This window comes from Fusarium verticillioides, chromosome 9, assembly GCF_000149555.1.
Source record: "Fusarium verticillioides 7600 chromosome 9, whole genome shotgun sequence".
NCBI lineage: Eukaryota > Fungi > Ascomycota > Sordariomycetes > Hypocreales > Nectriaceae > Fusarium > Fusarium verticillioides.
The window spans coordinates 1,610,438-1,629,531 of record NC_031683.1 but is presented as its reverse complement, the minus strand read 5'-3'; the positions used below and the strand labels follow the sequence as shown (position 1 = coordinate 1,629,531).

The following is a 19,094-nucleotide window of genomic DNA, read 5'->3' as shown; positions in this document are numbered from 1 at the left end:
ACTGGAGCTGGGGTTAGACTCAGGATGTAAGCCTTCAACGTATCGTTTGCGGGCTTATGTAAAGCGACGCATCATGAGATTCGTTCCAGGGTACAGTAGTTTCAACAGTCTTAATATGCACACAGAGAAGCTATTTTGAATGGGCTATTTAAAAATAGCCTTTACAAAGACATGTTTCATGTTGCAAACGCCAACAAAAGCTAGCCTATCATGCTCATTACGTAGAAACCCACGAGCCAGGCCAAAGATGCTTGGTTGTAAATTTGGGCGGCAGGGTGTACCATAACAGGCGTAGATATCCGTTACTCAGGTTGAGTTTGGGACGGCATTGGGGAAACACATTGCTCTGTCTTGCCCTTGGGCATCAAGAATCACACAAGTATGATTCTTATTCTTCGCAGAGCTTCACACCTGCCCCTTTCTATGCAGATCCGTCTTTCGTGGGTGGGAACATTCGTCTAAAAAGAAACCGTTAGCGTGCGGATGAGGCATCAGGGATAACAAACTTACGGAATCGTCTCGTTGTACGCATTCACATCAGGAGCAACAAACGTGACAAATACCACTCGGGTGAGCTTGCTTCCCTCCTCACTCTCAAGGAACTCTCTCACAGTCCTGCAGGCGATCTTAGCGGCAGGAAGGTTGGGAAACCCATAAACGCCTGTGCTGATGGCGCTGAAACCGATCGTGGTCACGCCGTTCTCGACGGCAAGCTTCAAACTTTCGCGGTAGCAATTGGCGAGACTTTCATTAGGGTTCGTATCTGCAGCGTACACAGGTCCGACGGTGTGAATGACATGCTTGGAAGGGAGATTGTAACCCTTTGTGATGACGGCCTCGCCAGTGTTAATGGGGCCGAGGGTCTTACACTCCCTGACCAGATCACTGCCAGCGGCCCTATGAATGGCTCCATCAACGCCCCCTCCACCTAGTAGAGATCTGTTCGCGGCGTTGACGATAGCATCGAGGCGAAGCTTGGTGATATCACCGCGAATCAAACCGATACGTTTGTTGATAGGATCAGATGAAGGATAGTCAGGGTCGCTTCTTGATGAGAGATAAGCCTCGGATAGGGCAGAATCAGGGTCGCGATAGAGAGAGGCGAGAGTCGGAATATCGCTGAGGCCTCTGGTAGCAGCCATTGTGATGAATCGTCTGGCGAGCATACACGGAGAAGAGCTGTGGTGGGGTTGTTGATGTCAGTCTCTCTCGAGGGACTGCAGAGGTGGTCAGAAGGAAACTCTAGAGAAAGCCATAAGGCATTTATGTACGTGGAAAGGCAGTATGGGATGCTCGTCTTCTCTTTTGCTGCAAGTGATATCAGAAGCCTTATCGCACTCTGCTTTCGGTGTGCTACGATGCAATTGAGTACGCCCTTGTGTATAGTACTCAGGAAATAGCTTAACAAGGAACAGGGCTCAGTGGTGCTGTGTCGGGAAGATGTGAAGGAGGGAAGCCAAAGAGAGCCGAGTCAGACTGCGTAAGGTAATGGTCCTTGTTGTTAGGTACCTATCTTTGTTCTTGCAACTTGAGAACGTGACAATGGGGAAGTAATAACTTGGGGATGGGACGGGAGCTCCATGCCAGTGAATGAATGACCATCTAGTTGACTTGATTGCCCTACAGGTGGGGCATGTTCTGGAAGCTTGGACCTTTGGATGGAGGGGCAACATCCACCATCCGTAGTGGGACCGGGCCTAACACTACGGGGGGTGACACAAGCTTACGGTAGATGACAAAAATACTAAGTCAGTGAGCCACTCTCCGAGGCTCCTTTGTCTCCTCAATTACTTTCGTCACCTACTTCACATGTCGCATGCTTTTTGACACCCAAAGGGCTACCATGTTCCAAGGCTTCTAAATTACGATCGAACAAGCCTGATCTCACCTACATACTCGCTAGGGGTTAGTCCTCGATTAACGACTAAACTACCTGCAGCGCAGAGAACTCTAAAACCACAACCTGGAATGCTCCAAGTCTTCCAAGTTGTTGGTTGGTGAAGAGCACGTCCAGGTTGAAAGTTCCTGTGACCAGAGTTGCGACGCATTCCTCGGTCTTAAATGCTAGGTTGGTCAAGATGCGGTTCCAGAAACTCTGTTTCCGTCAAGGAAAAGTGAGGACATAATGAGGCAATAAAATACTAAGTTAGAACATGAATTCCGAATACCTAAAAACAGATCCAACAACATTCGAACCATACAAACGTCAATACAGATCTCCCCCAAGCTAAGCCTTGCTACGGTCTCGACCCAAACCAAACCCCTTCTCCGTTGGTTGGTTTCCTTCTCCTAAACTCTGGGCACCCTGCGCTTCTTCGGCTTCGATTTGTGAACACGTCTCCCGGCCTTAGGTATCTCTAGTTTCTTCTTCTTGGACAGAAGATGTGCCCAGCTTGACCTTCGCTTCAAATCATATCCCTTTTCTCTTGCCTCAGACTTTTCGAATGCTGCAATCTTCCTAAGCAGCTCCTCCTCAACATCCGACAACCCAATGAGTGTCGTTCCGCTACTGCTGCTCTCTCTCGTCCGTTGCTCTTCATCGTCTGATACATCCGTCCCACTGCTGCTGTGATCAAAATGCGACAAAACTGTGGCTTTACGTCCTTGGCTTAAGCCCCCGGTCATGCCAATATCCTGGCTCTCTCTGCGAGTTGGTGTTTTAGAAGACTGAGCCACAGGTGTATGCCCAGTTGCTGCAGGAGGTGGGCTCTGCCCAGGTTGATAATGTTTTTCCCAAGCTTGGGCAATATCTCCAAGAGGACCAGCCACAAAAGGAGAGTCTTGATCTTGTGCCACTTCTCGAGGATACTCGTTGGCGAAGGAGGCGGGATTTCGCATGGGTAGCTTGGCTTGGGCCATGTTTTGAAGATCCACTGTGAGGTCCTCTCGAAGTGCATATGGCTGAGGCGTGATACCGTGTGCGACAGGTGGTACGTCTGCGAGCCGATGGTTGACCCAAGCAGCCAGGTCTCCTGTACTGTTTGCTGCCCATGCAGGGGCTTGATTGAGTTGGGATCGAGGAAAGGGGGAGCTAGTTCCCGAGGAGAAAGCCGAGAATGGAGAATTATTTGCTTTGAACTCCTTCACGCTATTCAGCGGCACTGCCTGGTTGTTGAAACCCACCTCCTGGAATTTGGGTGGAATCGGAAGTACAATTCCAGCTTGTTCCGCTGCAGTTTTCTGCAAGGTTGGGACTTCACTTTGCTTGCGATTCGTGATACGGTTGATGATATCGGCTTGTGTGTCATTTTCTTCTTCTCTGAGCTGATGAACCAGATTCTTCACGGCATCGATATCGAAAATACCTGTAGATGGTCCTTTGATGCTTTGCTCATGGTCATTGCTGCCTCGGTCATCATCCAGTGTTCCGGATAACCGCTGAGCGATGCTCAGTACGTTGGGATCCCCTCCTGGGATGACCACTTTGTAACTTCCAAGGCTGAGTTCTCTCTGGAACCGGATTTTGAACTCTTTCATCTTTTCCAGTTGGCCTCCTGTGAGTTTCATCATCTCCTTTTTTGCCAAAAAGTAGAGTCTCTGATGGGGCTTGCGTTTGGACTTGCGCAACATAGGCATCGATAACAAGAGGTCGCGCCAATTGTGCTCGTAGTTCCGGGTATCCAAATCTAAGAGTCGTCGAACGTCCTTGGCTCTTCGGCCTAGGTTCCATATTCGATTGAACCACTCTGCATCAATACTCTTGATTCCTCGATCAGCAATTCCGATGGGAATCAACAAGTCGGTTATGTATTCGATCATCGTATCAACTCGATAGGGCAATTTTCTATCATGCCCCATACTGTAAAAGCGGTAGAGCGGCCAACTTGAGGTTCCTGATTGGTATAGTTCACATACCATGCTTTCGATGTGCATGAGCTCCCTTTCTATACGGCGCGTAAAGTCCATGAGGCTGGGTAGCAGACGCTTTTCGTGGACCTTAAGACCGCTATGTCGGGTGTTTTGAGCCCAAGTCTCTGGGTCAGAAGACAAGTTGTCCAGGGAAGCGGATTGGGCGTCAGGATACCCCCCTCGTTGGGCGATTGCACCCTTCCACAAGTTGTACAGAGAATCCAGGACGTCATCTTTGGCCTGCTCTTGAGATGGTTGATATGTGCATGCCGAGATCTCACAGAGTATCGTGAGTATTTCTCTACTTAGACGTTTCCAGATTTGATCTCGATGGGTCCAAGTCATCATGTCAGTGGCGAATTGCGCATTCATCAAATCAAACTCGCAGGCTTCGTTGATCAAGTTGTTCAAATAACTCCACAGCACAAGATTTCCTCTATCGCCGAGCTCTCTCATGAAGTCTTGTACCCAGGCCATGTCTTCCTCAGTGCCTAGGGTATTCTCTCCAAAGTCGTACTTGTTGTAATTTTCATCAGCAGGGTAGTAGTTGAGCTTATGTGGCTTTTTGGATGGTTCTCTTAGAGCAGCTGTGCCATATTTCTGGACCGCAACATCCCAGAAAGACTGTGTGAAATATTTCTGAACATCTTCGGTTCGAATATAGTGGTTGAGCCTTACATTTCGAAGCAAAGGGCACTGCAGCACAGGGGGTTCATTTCTGTCACCCTCAGAATTTTGAGTGAAAGCTACAAGACCAGCCGCCGTCTGGAGCAGTGCAGGTTTCAGCATAGATATGTCTGATGCAAACGACCAATAGCCACCTCCGAGGACCTATCGAATAGTTTCATTAAGCAATGCTATCTTGGGAATATATGAACACGGTGCTCGCACTTACAGTTTCTTCGAAAACATGACCAACCTCTTGATGGGGGTCTTCATCATAATAAGGCTCACCATGGAGGTCATTGTGTCTGCGATCGTACATTGAGCGCACGAGATCATTGCAGGCCCTGACTTGGTCCCGCCCAACTATTCCAACTGTTGCAGGATCAACTAACCACATGTAGGGAATCCTGGCAAATGCGTGCTGTCATACTATTAGTTGGAGAATGCCAATGAGTAGGTTATCTGGACTGTCTCTCACCATCATCTCGTGGGCTATGGTAGTTGCGAGTATCAGGCTGGCCTTCAACTTTTCGCTGCTGCTGTACGCATCATTGATCAAGGGCCAAACCAACTCACAGTCGATTGCGACCCTCAAGTTATATTTCCATTGGTATGTGATCCACGAGTCTGTATTGCCTGCGGAGTGATGTCTTTGTTGCTTTCCGTCACAAATGAAACCACTAGCTAGTTCGATCTGGATTGTTTGAAGCAGGGCCTGCCAAGTAGCTGCCCTGGGGTTTATACCACTGTCAATGACAGCTTTCGCTCCGTTGAGTCTAGACGGATCATTCGGGACCAGGTCTGGAACGAATCTAATCTTCGTATCTCGGTCTTGTCCGGGTTGATTCTGGAAAAGTCTGGGGTCGAGCCAGAGTCTGTTTGTAATGTCTAGAAGACCTGAGATAAAGGGGTCGTCCGCCGCAATAAACCGCGATGCGAGTTGAATAGCCGGCTGCATCGCATCCCAAACTCTGTCGTTGGTCTTCAACGATTAACGTCATGCGCTTTTTTTTTTTTTTTTAGTGCTTTGGTTCTGATACATACCCTCGGGTTCCATTCTTCACGTCTCCCATTGAGATTATATATCAAACGAGGCTTGTCAGCCGTTCTGCCATTGCAACTGGTGTCGACCCATCTTTCACGCTCAAAAACCCTTCAACACGTCAGCGCAAGCTCAAACAGCCCATGTGTCCAACTTACTCTGAGATGTGGCCCCCGAGGCTGTCAAACTTGGTATCGCACATCGAGAAATATCCTTCTGCTTGCAACTGAGACTTGTTAGAAATGGCTAAAGGAACGAAGAGAGCAATAGGAGATGAGAGTCTGTGTACTCACTTCATCCATAGTCATGCTCCCGAAAAGGATGGTCTGCCAGTTCTCATCTATGACTAGATTTTCATACTGTTGCATGAATCGTTGTTCGGTTTCATCCAACTTTTGCATATCTGGCCTTGTTCTCTCCATGTAATCGTCGACGTGCTCGTTTGCTGCTTTGGCCAGATCTTCGAAGCGTCCAAATAGTTCCTTTCCATTTCGAATATCAGAGCTGGCAGGAAAGATTTGTCGACTCTCAGCTCGTGTGGGCGATGTTCTCGAACGACCATCGGTTCGACCAGGAAAAATTCCGAATCGTTGAGCGTAAACAGTTGGCTTCTCGAAGTTGTCTCGAGGCAGAAGAGCTGGGCGTAGGCGATCAAAAACGCTGTCTTTGATGTCAAAGACACTCGCATCTCGTTCAGGGCCTTCATCCTGCCAGTTCGGATCTGTCCAGGCAGGGCAGTAATGGACAAAATCGAAACTCCCAACTTGGGTCGGGGCTGCGTTTCTTGGGCCAGAAGCCATGGTGAATGAAAAGAAAGGGGTGCTCAAATGGAATACGCAGTGGAACGGTCAACAAAGGGAACATAAAGGATAAGTATAGTACAACAAGAAACTCGAGACGATGTCAGATTCGGTATGCCATCACATTTCAAAAGAGGTACCATCCACGGATATGCGGACGCGGGTCATAAGACTTCATAAGGGCTTCGTCTGTGACAAAGACGTTGGATTCGAGACATCTTTCTCACAAACTCGACTCAAATTGGGATCCGAGGCGCCAAGACAGGGACAACAAAGCGATATCAGCCATGGAGCCATACGATTCCCAACCTTGAGCCAGAAAGGAGCACTTTCCGGTGTGCTATTGACAACAAAGAACAACATATATTGGCGCCATATCTGGCTAATATAGCAAGAAGCCCTGGGTGATCAATACACCAGCCTAACACCAGGTAAAGGAGTGTGGGTAGAATGGCACAAATTACGCCTTACTTTCTAAACGGAACAAATCGAACCGGCTTGACGAATCTCGATGGATTAGATAGGCCTTGGAAACCTCGTACTTGTCTGAATATTTGGCATAATTTGGCAAGCCAAAACTTTCCTGAGTGAGTGAGTGAGATAACGTGAGTTGTGGGGGCATAATCTGGGGTCCTGGGGCCCCACGATATCGATCCTGTGTCCTGTACATACTTGGTGAAGCTTGGATGTGAAACCCCCGTGGTTCCTAGGTATCCTCTAAGGCACGGCCCAAGTAGGTATCTTTTATCTTTCTTTGTTCCACGATCCTTTGAGAATAATTCATCCCCATGTGCATGTTTTCTTTGTGTCTCTGGCTAGAAAGGCAACAGCCACTAGAATAAGTGTCGTAGCAACGTGGCGGAGAGAAAGGCTGGGAAAGGCAGCATCTTGTGTTTAAAGCCGGTCCCACCAACCATCATCAACTACCAAGGGTCGAGGGGCAGAAACCCAAAGGAGACTAGGGTGCACATATGGATTTGGACTCGGCGTGGCCGTCGTTTGTTGGGCGAAAGCTTTACTGCAACGATCTAAGGTCACACGGAGCGGTGCAATTAGGTGTTGTTGGTATTTTGCAGTCACAAAGAGGAGATAACAAATCGATTACCTCGGTCTCTGTAGCTCAATCAAGCCCGAGGCATCTGTTGGGTATATGCAATGTAAAAGGCTTATAAAGTTAAGATGTATTGTAGACTAGGATGGATCAGGATATATGTATTGACGAGCCGTCTATCTCCATGCTCACCAAGAATATGTGACAAACTGCATGCATACCGAATTCTTCTCACTTTCGTTACATAACCGTTTCGCTACTGACATTCACGAGTAGTCTGAGCTCAATCTGGTGGTACTCTATTGCTATTACGATCCGATCGGGTGAGAGAAAGATCCGGAATCTAGCCAAAAGAGTTGTATAACCTTGCGTTGCCTCAAAGACATAAGATTGAAGCTTTGCGGAACTTTTTAAGATAGGGATACTAGGTTTGTGAGTTCCGAAACTGACTCGATAAGAGATCTCAGCCTAATGGTTCGACGGATGTACTGAATAAGGAATAAGGTAGAGGAGCGAGTCAAGATGCTTCCTAGGTTTCAAGGCTGAAGTATGGAGTACGATTACGGGAATAAAAACACGGGCCACGGGACGAACAGAATCTCTTTCGTCACTCGCCACAGAACTTAATAAGATCCATCGATTTGTGATGAGGGCGAAATAAAATTGGGTAATTGATGCTGCTTTGGAGATGGCCTGGCTACCTTGATACGTGGCCACCTAGGTAATCACCAGTGTTCGCAAGAGCCGGGCCACAACCGAACCGGTAGGCTGGCTATTTGTCTCATTACTCGTGAGGAACTTTGAAACCTCAATTTAAATTTATTCTTTCAACTTCTACTGGCAAATGCTAATTTCCTGCTAGGTCGTCAGGGAGACGGCGGGAAGTGGATAGCTCAGGTGGGCAACAATATTGGAGCATTGTAGGTAGTAGTGAAGCTTTGATAACAGCGATGATCCGACAAAATCCACTACTGGAACCAGAATCAGGCCCCAACTGCTACGTTGTGGCCTTGTAATACCAGAAGCAGACGTCTGGATTCAAGCTCTAGGAAGAAGTCACTGTAGGCAATAGCCATATCAAGATAATAAACTGGTTCTCGTGCATCTTGACACATTTGCCTCCTCCGTTCATACCTACAGCAGTAGAGAACCCACTAGAGGTAGCGTCGGAGATGCCTCCCAGTGCATTTCGAGACAAAAACTCTACACCGCCCTCATCCACTTACTGTATTGGGCTTAGCCCCCACGCTGATAAAACCGATAAGCTGAGTCGCCGCCGCAGACGAGTTAGAAAAATGGAGGGGCAGGAGGGGTAACCCAGTGGTTTTTCTGAAAATTTTGGTGCCCAGAGGCAAACTATGTTGGAAAAAATTTGTGAGCGCATAAAAAATTGGCCCCTCTCTTCTTTTTAACACTCCATCTCCCTCCCTCCATCCTCTCACTCCCATTCTCTTTCTTCCTCCTCCATCGATCTCCGGTCGTCCTCCTCCAGACGAACCTCTCTTACTTTCTTTACTCGCGTTCTAGTTTGTTCTTCGGACTTACCTCCATTGAACGAACACCGCTCCCTCATTCAAGAGGAATTTCCCATCATCGCCGAATAATTCAGAGTCGACTCCTCCATCGATCTCTGTAACCTCGACGACCTCTTCTCTTTTCTTATACCCCATCAAAAAAAGAAAATCCCTATACATCGACATCATGCCTACCGAGAACCAGCAGTCGATCAAGGTCTTGGACGAGCTTTTCCAGAAGCTCACCGTGTCCAAGGAGTCCGCTGATATCAAGGAGTCCTCCAACGAGCTGGCCTCTTTCATCAACGGCCGCATCGGCGACCAGGTCGTCCCTGATAAGTAAGTCTAGCCTTTTTTGCGATGCCATGATTCGGCTTTTCCCTTTGAATGTTACTGGGCGCCTCAAGGCTAGTGTTTAGTCTACACTAGACGCTTTCCATTCCTGCTGCCCTCGGTCTTCGCCTCATTTTTGGGGAGGTCAGCATCCGAGCTGATGTGTCCCATGCATGTGAGACGAGGAACTGGGAAGCGGCTTGAGTGGACGGTATCTTGCGTCGGACAAAACGAGTTGCAGAACTTTTTCTTCCTCTCATTTGCCCCTCCACCGATTGGGCGCCCAATCCTACCCCGCCAGGTTTGGGCCAAGGGCGATTTCGCGCTAGGCCCATTTTTTGGTTGACCCCTCCAGCGAACAGCATCCACAGAAAAAATTCTTGGTCGATCTTTCACGTGCTAACCATTTTTGTCTACAGTGTCATCGAGGGCCTGAAGAAGCAGCTCGCCAACAAGAAGGACGCCGTCGCCCGTGAGAAGGCTTGCGTCGCCATTGAGGCTATTGCTTCTCACTCCGAGGTCTCCGCTTCCGTCGAGCCCTACCTCGTCGTCCTCCTCCCCAGTGTTCTTGCCGCCGTTGGCGACAAGATCACCGCTGTCAAGAATGCTGCTCAGAGCGCCGTTCTCGCCATCGCTGGCGGCATCAACGCCAACGCTGTCAAGGCTGCTCTTCCTTACGTCATGGAGTCTATCCGAACCGCCCAGAAGTGGCCTGAGAAGATGGCTGCTCTCGACTTCGTCGAGGCTCTCGTCAAGAGCTCTCCTGCCCAGCTCGCCTACCGTGTCCCTGAGCTCATTCCCGTCATCTCCGAGTCCATGTGGGACACCAAGAAGGAGGTCAAGGAGCGTGCCTACAAGACCATGGAGCAGCTTTGCCAGCTGATTGTCAACAAGGATATTGAGCGCTTCATTCCCGAGCTCATCAAGTGCATCGCCAAGCCTGAGAACGTTCCCGAGACCGTTCACTTGCTCGGTGCCACCACTTTCGTCACTGAGGTCCAGGAGCCCACTCTTGCCCTCATGGTTCCCCTTCTGGATCGTGGTCTGGCTGAGCGTGACACCGCTATCAAGCGAAAGTCCGCTGTCATTGTTGACAACATGTGCAAGCTCGTCGACGACCCCAACATCGTTGCTCCTTTCTTGCCTAAGATGATGCCAGGTCTCCAGAAGAACTACGAGAACTTGGCTGACCCCGAGGCTCGTGACAAGACCAAGCAGGCTCTTGACACTCTCACCCGTGTCGGTAACATCAAAGACGGTGTCATCCCTGAGGCTCGTCACGACGGTGCCATCAATGTCATCCTCCCCAAGGTCAAGGCCGCCCTCTCCCCCAAGTTCGCCAACTACGTTGAGAAGATGGGCCCCGTTGCTGAGTACATCGCTGCTATCGCTGGTCAGCTTGTTGACGAGAAGGAGACCGAGTCCATGATCTGGGTCGACAACCTCAAGGCCTACGTCTCTGTCATTGCTGGCATTGACAACTCTGAGTCTCTCGTCGAGGCCATCCGCAAGACTGCTCTTCCCGGTGCCGTCGCCGAGGCCGAGGCCGAGGAGGATGAGGAGGAGGGTGAGGATCTTTGCAACTGTACCTTCTCTCTTGCCTACGGTGCCAAGATTCTTCTCAACCAGACTCATCTCCGCCTCAAGCGTGGTCAGCGTTACGGTCTTTGCGGTCCCAACGGTTCCGGAAAGTCCACTCTCATGCGCGCCATCAACAACGAGCAGGTTGAGGGTTTCCCTAAGCAGAGCGAGGTCAAGACTGTCTTCGTCGAGCACGACCTTGACTCCGCTGATACTGAGATGACCACCATTGACTGGACCATGAAGAAGCTCGAGGAGGCTGGTGTCACCACCACCCAGGCTGATGTCGAGAAGCAGCTCATCGAGTTCGGCTTCACTGAGCAGATGATCAAGGGTGAGATCAGCGCCCTTTCTGGTGGTTGGAAGATGAAGCTCGCTCTGTGCCGTGCCGTCTTCGAGGCTCCCGATATTCTGCTTCTTGACGAGCCTACCAACCATTTGGATGTGAAGAACGTTAAGTGGCTCGAGGAGTACCTCATCAACTCTCCTTGCACTTCCATCATCGTCTCTCACGACTCTGGTTTCCTCGACAACGTCTGCCAGCACATCGTCCACTACGAGCGCTTCAAGCTCAAGCGCTACAAGGGTAACCTGGCTGCCTTCGTCGCCCGCAACCCCTCTGCCAAGTCTTACTACGAGCTTGGTGAATCCGAGATGGAGTTCACTTTCCCTGAGCCCGGTTTCCTCGAGGGTGTCAAGACCAAGGCCAAGGCCATTCTCCGTGCCACCAACATGTCCTTCCAGTACCCTGGTACCTCCAAGCCTCAGATCCAGGATATCTCCTTCCAGTGCTCTCTGGGCTCCCGTATTGCCGTCATCGGTCCCAACGGTGCTGGCAAGTCTACTCTGATCAATGTGCTCACTGGTGAGCTCATTCCCACTCAGGGTGAGATCTACCAGCACGAGAACATCCGTATCGCCTACATCAAGCAGCATGCTTTCGCTCACATCGATAACCATCTCGACAAGACTCCTTCAGAGTACATTCAATGGCGATTCCAGACTGGTGAGGATCGTGAGACCATGGACCGTGCCAACAAGGTCATCACCGAGGCCGACGAGAAGGCCATGGACAAGATCTTCCGCATTGAGGGCTCTCAGCGTCGTGTTATCGGCATCAACAGCCGAAGAAAGTTCAAGAACTCTTACGAGTACGAGTGTTCGTTCGCTCTTGGTGAGAACGTTGGCATGAAGAACGAGCGATGGACTCCCATGATGACTGCTGACAACGCCTGGTTGCCCCGAAACGAGCTTCTGGCTTCTCACCAGAAGATGGTTGCTGATGTCGATATGAAGGAGGCTCTTGCCTCTGGTCAGTTCCGACCTCTGGTCCGAAAGGAGATTGAGTCTCACTGCGCCAACTTCGGTCTCGATGCTGAGCTTGTTTCTCACTCTCGCATGCGTGGTCTGTCTGGTGGTCAGCGTGTCAAGACTGTCCTTGCCGCTTGCTCTTGGCAGCGACCTCATCTTATTGTCCTTGACGAGCCTACCAACTATCTCGATCGTGACTCTCTCGGTGCCCTGTCCAAGGCCCTGAAGAAGTTCGAGGGTGGTGTCATCATCATTACTCACTCTGCCGAGTTCACCAAGGACTTGACTGAGGAAGTCTGGGCTGTCATGGACGGCAAGATGACACCTTCCGGCCACAACTGGGTCCAGGGCCAGGGTTCTGGTCCTCGTCTCAAGGCTGACGATGGTGATGAGGAGGAGAAGTTCGATGCCATGGGTAACAAGATTGTCACCACCAAGAAGAAGGTCAAGCTGAGCTCTTCTGAGGCACGAAAGAAGAAGAAGGAGCGTATGGCCCGCCGAAAGCGTGGTGAGGAGGTGTTCAGTGACGAGGATGATCTGTAAACGCATATATTCCGCGACACCTTTACTCTACCATGTCTTGTGACGACTTCTCTTGATGACTACATACCATTTTCCTTTGTCATGCGTTGATCAAAAAAAAGTTACGGGTGCGTCTTTGGTAATGGATGACTGCACTTTTGGCTTCCCGATAGACGGAAAGCTTTGTTAGACTACCGCCATGGAGGAACGAGGAAATGACACGGGGGATTGGAGGATCCCAACTGTGTTGAGCCCTCGACTTGGTGGGTTGGAGATTGGCAACTAGTTAGAGCCAAATAGACTTGATTACGATCAATCTGTGTTTTGACCAAATGTGAATGCTGTTGCGAACTGTGAAGAGTGACGAGTACGTGCATGATGTTGATTGAATATCATGGCAGATAACACAATTCAAACACATCGATGAGTGTGTATTGCTGGTTGACATCAACATAAACATCACTGTCTTTCTCGAAGCCCTTTCCACTTACTGTGTTCTACGCATATGTCATGGTGCGCTGTGTTGGCAATCTATGATTGTAGTGGAATCTCAGCAACTCGTGTCTTTACAACAGATGCAAGATGAACAAAAAGGAATCAACAAACTGGGTAGCACAGTTGCAGAAGCTGACCAGAAATGCAAAAAGAAATAGCTGATGAGACTGGGACTCGAACCCAGGAGGATTGCTCCACCAGGAAATTGGTGTTAAGGTTAACCTTAACCTGGCGCCATAACCAACTCGGCCATCTCACCGAATCTGCTTGATATAGGATGCTGCGGTAATTTTGCTTAGCTCACCTAGCAGTTGGTGCCAGTGATACTGTATACCGATCTGTTCTGCCTGAAGCACTCAGCCAGGGACCTTGGAGGCCTTGGTCCAGTATGGAGCGTCATTTGGGTTCAAAGACAACTCCTCTTGACCCTGGTATGTCTCGAAGATTCTGATGAACCAGGAGTTATTTCTCGTAGTTATCATATTAAATATTTTCAAGAAACAGCGGCAATGCACAATGAGGTGCTATCCCGTTGGCTGTCCGAAATGTACTCTAGACTCCGTGTATGTGAGTTTAAACACAATTTGATACCTGGTTCACAGTAGTGGAATCAGATAGACACAAGACGTAGTTACTGGGTAGTAGTACTGTGTACCATAGAGACAAAACTCGGCAAGCTCATCCCCAGAACATGTTCCTTGCGTGTTCAACCTCACCGTACCTTTTCAAGTGTATTATCAAAGCATAGGTTATATCGCTACCCTTGTGACCAAAACTCGGTCTTCAGACTTCGCTACGCCCAGTCTCTTAGCATCATGCATTTCGTCCTCCATGCCAAACTCTAGGTTCACCATGTGGTCCTAACATCAAAGACTCCTCCACTCCATTGGGCATTTACATATATATGTATAAATCCACTCCCATGGAGGTATGTACACATCATCGTATGAGTACAACTTCTATCTCCTGCCCTTCTTGGCCATTCCTATCAACGTACGATTAAACTTTCAGCTCCCGGTCAAGCCATCCCGAGTCCCCGGCGCCGAAAGACCCACTACTGCCGTGCCTCCCGGCCCGTCCATCTCCAACCAATTTTCAGCTACTTCAACTTGACACTGTACCCCAACATTCAAAGGCTTGAGCGTGGATGGATGTATTCAACCCTGGTACTATACTTGCAGACGGCGTTTCCGCGGATAAATGGAGATAGCTTAAAGAAACCGATCCCTACATACCAAGAACACCTAAATGACCCTGCAAAACACCAAAACAGATATCCAACTCCGTCTACACTATTTCCAACACCGTAACAGAAAGACGGTTTCACGGCTTCATACTCCGTGCCTGGTCCGTGACTATCAGTACTTAAGAATCTATACCACTGACAGCTGCTCAACCTATCAACCCCAAAAACCTTATCATGCCCATCCCTGCTTATCAACACCCATACCAAACTACAGTACTGTACTGAGTACTCCAACCTGGGCTTCTCTCACGCCCCCTTCTAGAAACTCGCCGAGTTAGGTCAAACCTCACTCCCCCTCCCTCTTGAGTCTTCCCCGTCACCTTTGCCCCCTTTGTGCATCGGCCTCCTGCGCGATCTACATGGGCGGCTCCCCCGCCTTCTGAGCCACGAGCTAAGGAATCCTTAAAGAGACCTAGCAAGTTTACGAAACACTCAATTAGCAGACAGGGGAGACGCATTTGAGATGGTTTGTATTGCCGATCTCGTGATCGGCAGTTGGAATCTATTGGCCGTTCCCTGTAGAGACTGCCAACCTTGATGCGCGAGATCGAACATATCACGGCGGCGCAGCATCATTGAGCTGTTTGGACTTTACGTCACCAGTGCTGAGACATGATCATTCAGAAACTCTGTCGTAGACTAGAGAGATAGGCGAGATATTCAGTCCAGTAAGCCCTATCAATATACCGCTCGACCTACGGAGTAGATCTTGGCGAGATAGCAATGAATTTTTGAGCACGGTAACTCTAGGCTAGACCTGCTCCCACTGTTCGGAGCAAATAAAGTTACTGGCTCCTATTTTCCGTAGCTAACAAACTTACCAAGATAGGGATGATGCCCTTCGACAAGTCTCATCCTAGGTTGGGATTCTTCATCTTACTTTAGTCACTCTGGCATCAGAATGGGACAACGAATTAATCCAGAAGAAAACATAGCTATGCCTTGGGTATATTTTCAGCAAACTACATAATATGTACAGAAAAATCTCATCTTCTATGAACTCGTAGATTGCACCGGCAGTCGTCTCTTATTCATTTCGCATACAGTAAACAGTGGAATCCTCTACTCATCCGAATACACCTTGCCCTTGATGCCAACGAGCATTCCCATCTCCTGCCAGAAGCCAGTAGGGGGTGTTGTGATCGAGTTCTCGTAAGCGTCAATGATAGGTCGCTCCCAGGCAATGTCAACCTCATGGGGACGGAGCCAGCGAGTCTTCTTGTAGAGCTTCCAGAAGATGAAAAGACAAGGGGCGACGATTTGCATGGTGTAGTTCTTGAAGAAGCTCTCGACATCCCAGGGCTTGAACGACTTGTAGCCGTAGCACATGACAACGAGGAACTGGAAGACCAGACCAATGATGGCACACCAGGGCTGGAAGCGGCCGTAGTACGGCATCTTGCTTCGGTCAATTCCCTGAGCCTTGCAGGCGCGGTAGTAGTTGAGGAATGTGAGTCCCATGACAAGGTAGTTGATAAGACCACCGGCTGTCATCAGGGCAATGAGCCAGTTGAGAACCTCAGCAGAGCCACTGCTGCACTGGAGGAACGAGAGCATGGGGAACAACATGACGACGCAGAAGCACCAGATGGGAACACCGGAAGCGGTCGTCTTTCGCAGGAATCGGGGAGCGCGACCCTCAAGGGCAAGACCATACAGTGATCGAGTGGCACAGTAGGTGTAGGTGTTACCGGCCGAGAAGATAGATGTAAGGAGGAGCGCATTGACAATGTGGGGAAGCACGTCGACCTTGAGGATGTCCATAGCCATGACATAGGGCGAAGCAGCAGCGGTGCCGCTTCCCTCCTCGCCAGTGACGAAGATCCTGACGAGCTGAGGATAGTTGTAGGGGACAACAATGCCGACAGCGAGGGAGCCCATGATGAAGAAAAAGCAAAATCGGTAGTAAACCGTCTTGAAGGCAGCCTTGATGTAGACACTGGGTCGCTTGGCTTCGGCAGCGACCATCGAGATGTATTCGGGACCGACAACAGTAAAGCTGGCACTCCAAAGGGCACCAAGGAAGCCCTCGAACCGACCAAGAGGAGAGTTACCGTTGACATCCGAGAAAGCACCTGGGTTATTCCAGTAGCGGAATCCGTAGGCATCGCCTTGAGGGTTGCCGCCAACCATTGTGACGAAAGTGAAACTGAAGAGCATAAGAATCAGGATAACCTTGCCGCCCGAAAGCCAAAATTCGGCTTCACCGTAGGCCTTGACAGCCAAGATGTTCAAAAGACTAAAATACACAAACGCCGTTAGCATGTAAACTCTATCAAGGGAGCAGAGACGAGAAACTATCCCCATGTCCGCACCCAGCTGAATGTACTTACGCGTATAGTATGATGACACCAATACAGATGCCAGCTGTAGGGCCAGGGTTTGTGATATCAGAGCTCCAGTAAGAGAGGACAAGGTTGATGGCGGTAATTTCGAATGGAATCAGAAGACCTTCGTAGAGGAAGAAGTTCCAACCAGCCATAAAACCAAGAGCGTCGTCGGCCCAATGACCGGCAAGACGGATAAAGCCACCAGAAACAGGCATGTATGTGCTCATCTCGGCGACACCATTGTTCACACATGCGAGGATACCAGAGTAGATTGTGTAGGCGAGGAACAAACCGAGGGGACCACCCTGAGCGAGACCACCACCGATACTCACGAAGAGAGCAGTACCAATGGAGCCACCAATGGCAACGAGCTGGATCTGTCTGTTGTTGAGGAGACGGTGCAGACCATCAGCGTTGTCCATGGTGTGGCCGGCCGCAACGTCGCCGTTGTCGGCCAGGTACTTATCGGTAGAGCCAGCATTGCTGATGTAGTTGTTGGAGTTCTTCTCCTCGTCGGAAGCCATCTTGAGAGATGTCAGTCACCTGTGCAGGCTTGGTTGGTTTCGGTCTATCGATATATTCTTGCGAACAAGGTCGAAGGAGGGAAAGCTCAATCGAGCAAGAGTCTGCGAAACAATGAAGCAAGCAGACAAAGGCGAATTGAAATATACCGTGTGAAACACTGGTATAGAAAAGTGTTGAAAGTGTAAAAACACAAGTTGAGAGGGGAGAAGAAGGTTGTATCTTGGAGGAGTGGGCGTTGAAGTTAATAAGTAAAATCTGACATGGGGGGGAGGGGAGGGAGAGGAGAGCTTCGATCGACCCCAACCCATCGGCCCTTGTCCTTGTCCTTGTCCTTGTGCTTTTCTTACTGCGTGCGTTTAATGCAGGTAACTAAATCCTGGGGCTTTCCGCTGAACTCGCTCGAGTCGAGTCAAGTCGAACTGTTGGAGGCCAAGCAAACAAGCAAGCAAGCAAGCAAGCAAGCAAGCATGTATTGACTGCAGCGCAGCGGGATGATGGCGGCCAGTCCGAACCAGGATTAGCTGAAGGAGGAGTGGAGAAGCAAAGTCAAACCCATTTCTCGAGGCCAACTGCTTCTGGCTACCTCAGTTCCAAGTATTTACACCCTTGCGTGAGGCATATTAAGTACCTCGCTTGCATGTAGCGAACTTGGTGGCAAGGGTTATTCCTACTTTACGCCCGGTCGAGTCAACCAACCAATCCCGGCTCAATGCCAGAGTGTAGTTTCGATTTTTGTTGCTTTTACCTTAGAGAAACTGCGTTGAATTGTTTGTGCTGCGCAGTTTTCTCAGAGCAGAATGCATACATAGCTAGCTACCTACTGAATTTCGATGCGGCCACAGACTCGACATGGTATCGATCAGGCTGCGCGATGTGTCGTATTCGGCGTCCCCTCTGCTGACCATTCGTTATTGTGCGTGTGGTGGTAGGACCCAAAGGAATGGTTCATCTACACGTCTTTTGCCCATTTAGCGAGCCACGAGGTTCTGGTGTTCCGTACATCTCTCGTTGAGGGCTCAGTCTCTCTCTCTCTCTCTCTCTCTCTCTCTCTCTCTCTCTCTCTCTCTCTCTCTAACTAATTCAAGCACCTTTCAGCTCTCTCCACTTGGTGTTACCATGGCATAGAAGCACTGCCCTCCCTTTATTCGCAATTATCTTGCTGGACGTGTTCCTTGGTTCATCTTAGCACAGTTCCACTTCCAAACATGCAATCCAGGGCAAAAGGTGATATATTTCATGACGATGTTGGTCAGAGCCTGGTCTGATGGTCCAAACTTTGTGCGGTTAGACTAGCTAGACTCAAGAGAGCTTGTCGGGTGATTTTGCGTCTTTGGAGGATGGATGTACTGCTCGGGGCCGTGGTACTTGGCACTTGGCACTTCAGGTCTCCACCCCCATGGAGAGGGGTGGCATCTTCCCCATCAGAGATATCTTCTTCTTCCTCCACTCGCATGTACCTCGTACTTTGGCCGCATCCATACCTAGGTATCCATGCATCCTTGTCAGGATGCTTCCCCGACTGTGGACCACTGCTGATAAGGGTGCTTTTTGCCGATTGACGTTGGACCCTAGGTCTTGGGACATGCTGATCACCAGACGTAACATAAGCCGTCCTCTACTGTATAATTGCTGGTGCCTGTGCCTAAGGTACTTGGCGGCTTTAGTGTTGCTCTTGGAAAGGGGTCTCTGCCTGGGCAACCCGAGAATTGCCCGGTTCTTGAATCATATCAAATGTCTTGAACCTCTTCGGAGACTCCACGGAAGTCGGGGGATCTGGAGGCTCTGCCTGGAGCCAATTCCGCCAGAGGGGCAGCCTCCACTGAAAAAGC

General features: G+C 49.7%; 4 protein-coding genes and 1 non-coding gene across 6 annotated transcripts; 1 reads left to right on the top strand and 4 right to left on the bottom strand.

The window, feature by feature from the left end:
* Positions 1-93: 93 nt before the first annotated feature.
* FVEG_10367 (RNA-directed RNA polymerase) lies at positions 94-1,578 on the bottom strand. 2 transcript variants are annotated; one of them, XM_018899497.1, is made up of 3 exons: positions 1,272-1,578; positions 511-1,217; positions 94-458 (listed from the first exon to the last, which is right to left on the bottom strand). In XM_018899497.1, exons 2-3 carry the CDS (start codon positions 1,164-1,166, stop codon positions 422-424), a joined length of 693 nt encoding a protein of 230 aa, XP_018757567.1. In that variant the 5' UTR covers positions 1,167-1,217; positions 1,272-1,578; the 3' UTR covers positions 94-421. The 2 variants fall into 2 exon arrangements, with proteins under 2 accessions (XP_018757567.1, XP_018757566.1); XM_018899496.1 differs by having other exon boundaries at positions 511-1,578.
* Positions 1,579-2,289: 711 nt separating this feature from the next.
* FVEG_10368 (hypothetical protein) lies at positions 2,290-6,357 on the bottom strand (the record flags this gene model as incomplete). Its single annotated transcript, XM_018899498.1, has 6 exons — positions 2,290-4,680; positions 4,745-4,936; positions 4,994-5,497; positions 5,560-5,668; positions 5,716-5,783; positions 5,851-6,357. 6 exons carry the CDS (start codon positions 6,355-6,357, stop codon positions 2,290-2,292), a joined length of 3,771 nt encoding a protein of 1,256 aa, XP_018757568.1.
* A 2,385-nt stretch (positions 6,358-8,742) lies between these two features.
* On the top strand, positions 8,743-13,021 carry FVEG_10369 (elongation factor 3). Its single transcript, XM_018899499.1, has 2 exons — positions 8,743-9,261; positions 9,675-13,021. Exons 1-2 carry the CDS (start codon positions 9,110-9,112, stop codon positions 12,688-12,690), a joined length of 3,168 nt encoding a protein of 1,055 aa, XP_018757569.1. The 5' UTR covers positions 8,743-9,109; the 3' UTR covers positions 12,691-13,021.
* Positions 13,022-13,323: 302 nt separating this feature from the next.
* On the bottom strand, positions 13,324-13,423 carry FVEG_16787. The gene has a single exon. It is a non-coding gene; the product is annotated as a tRNA-Leu (tRNA).
* A 1,901-nt stretch (positions 13,424-15,324) lies between these two features.
* On the bottom strand, positions 15,325-17,724 carry FVEG_10370 (hypothetical protein). The gene is made up of 2 exons (XM_018899500.1): positions 16,744-17,724; positions 15,325-16,649 (listed from the first exon to the last, which is right to left on the bottom strand). Exons 1-2 carry the CDS (start codon positions 17,262-17,264, stop codon positions 15,473-15,475), a joined length of 1,698 nt encoding a protein of 565 aa, XP_018757570.1. The 5' UTR covers positions 17,265-17,724; the 3' UTR covers positions 15,325-15,472.
* Between the last annotated feature and the right edge of the window lie 1,370 nt (positions 17,725-19,094).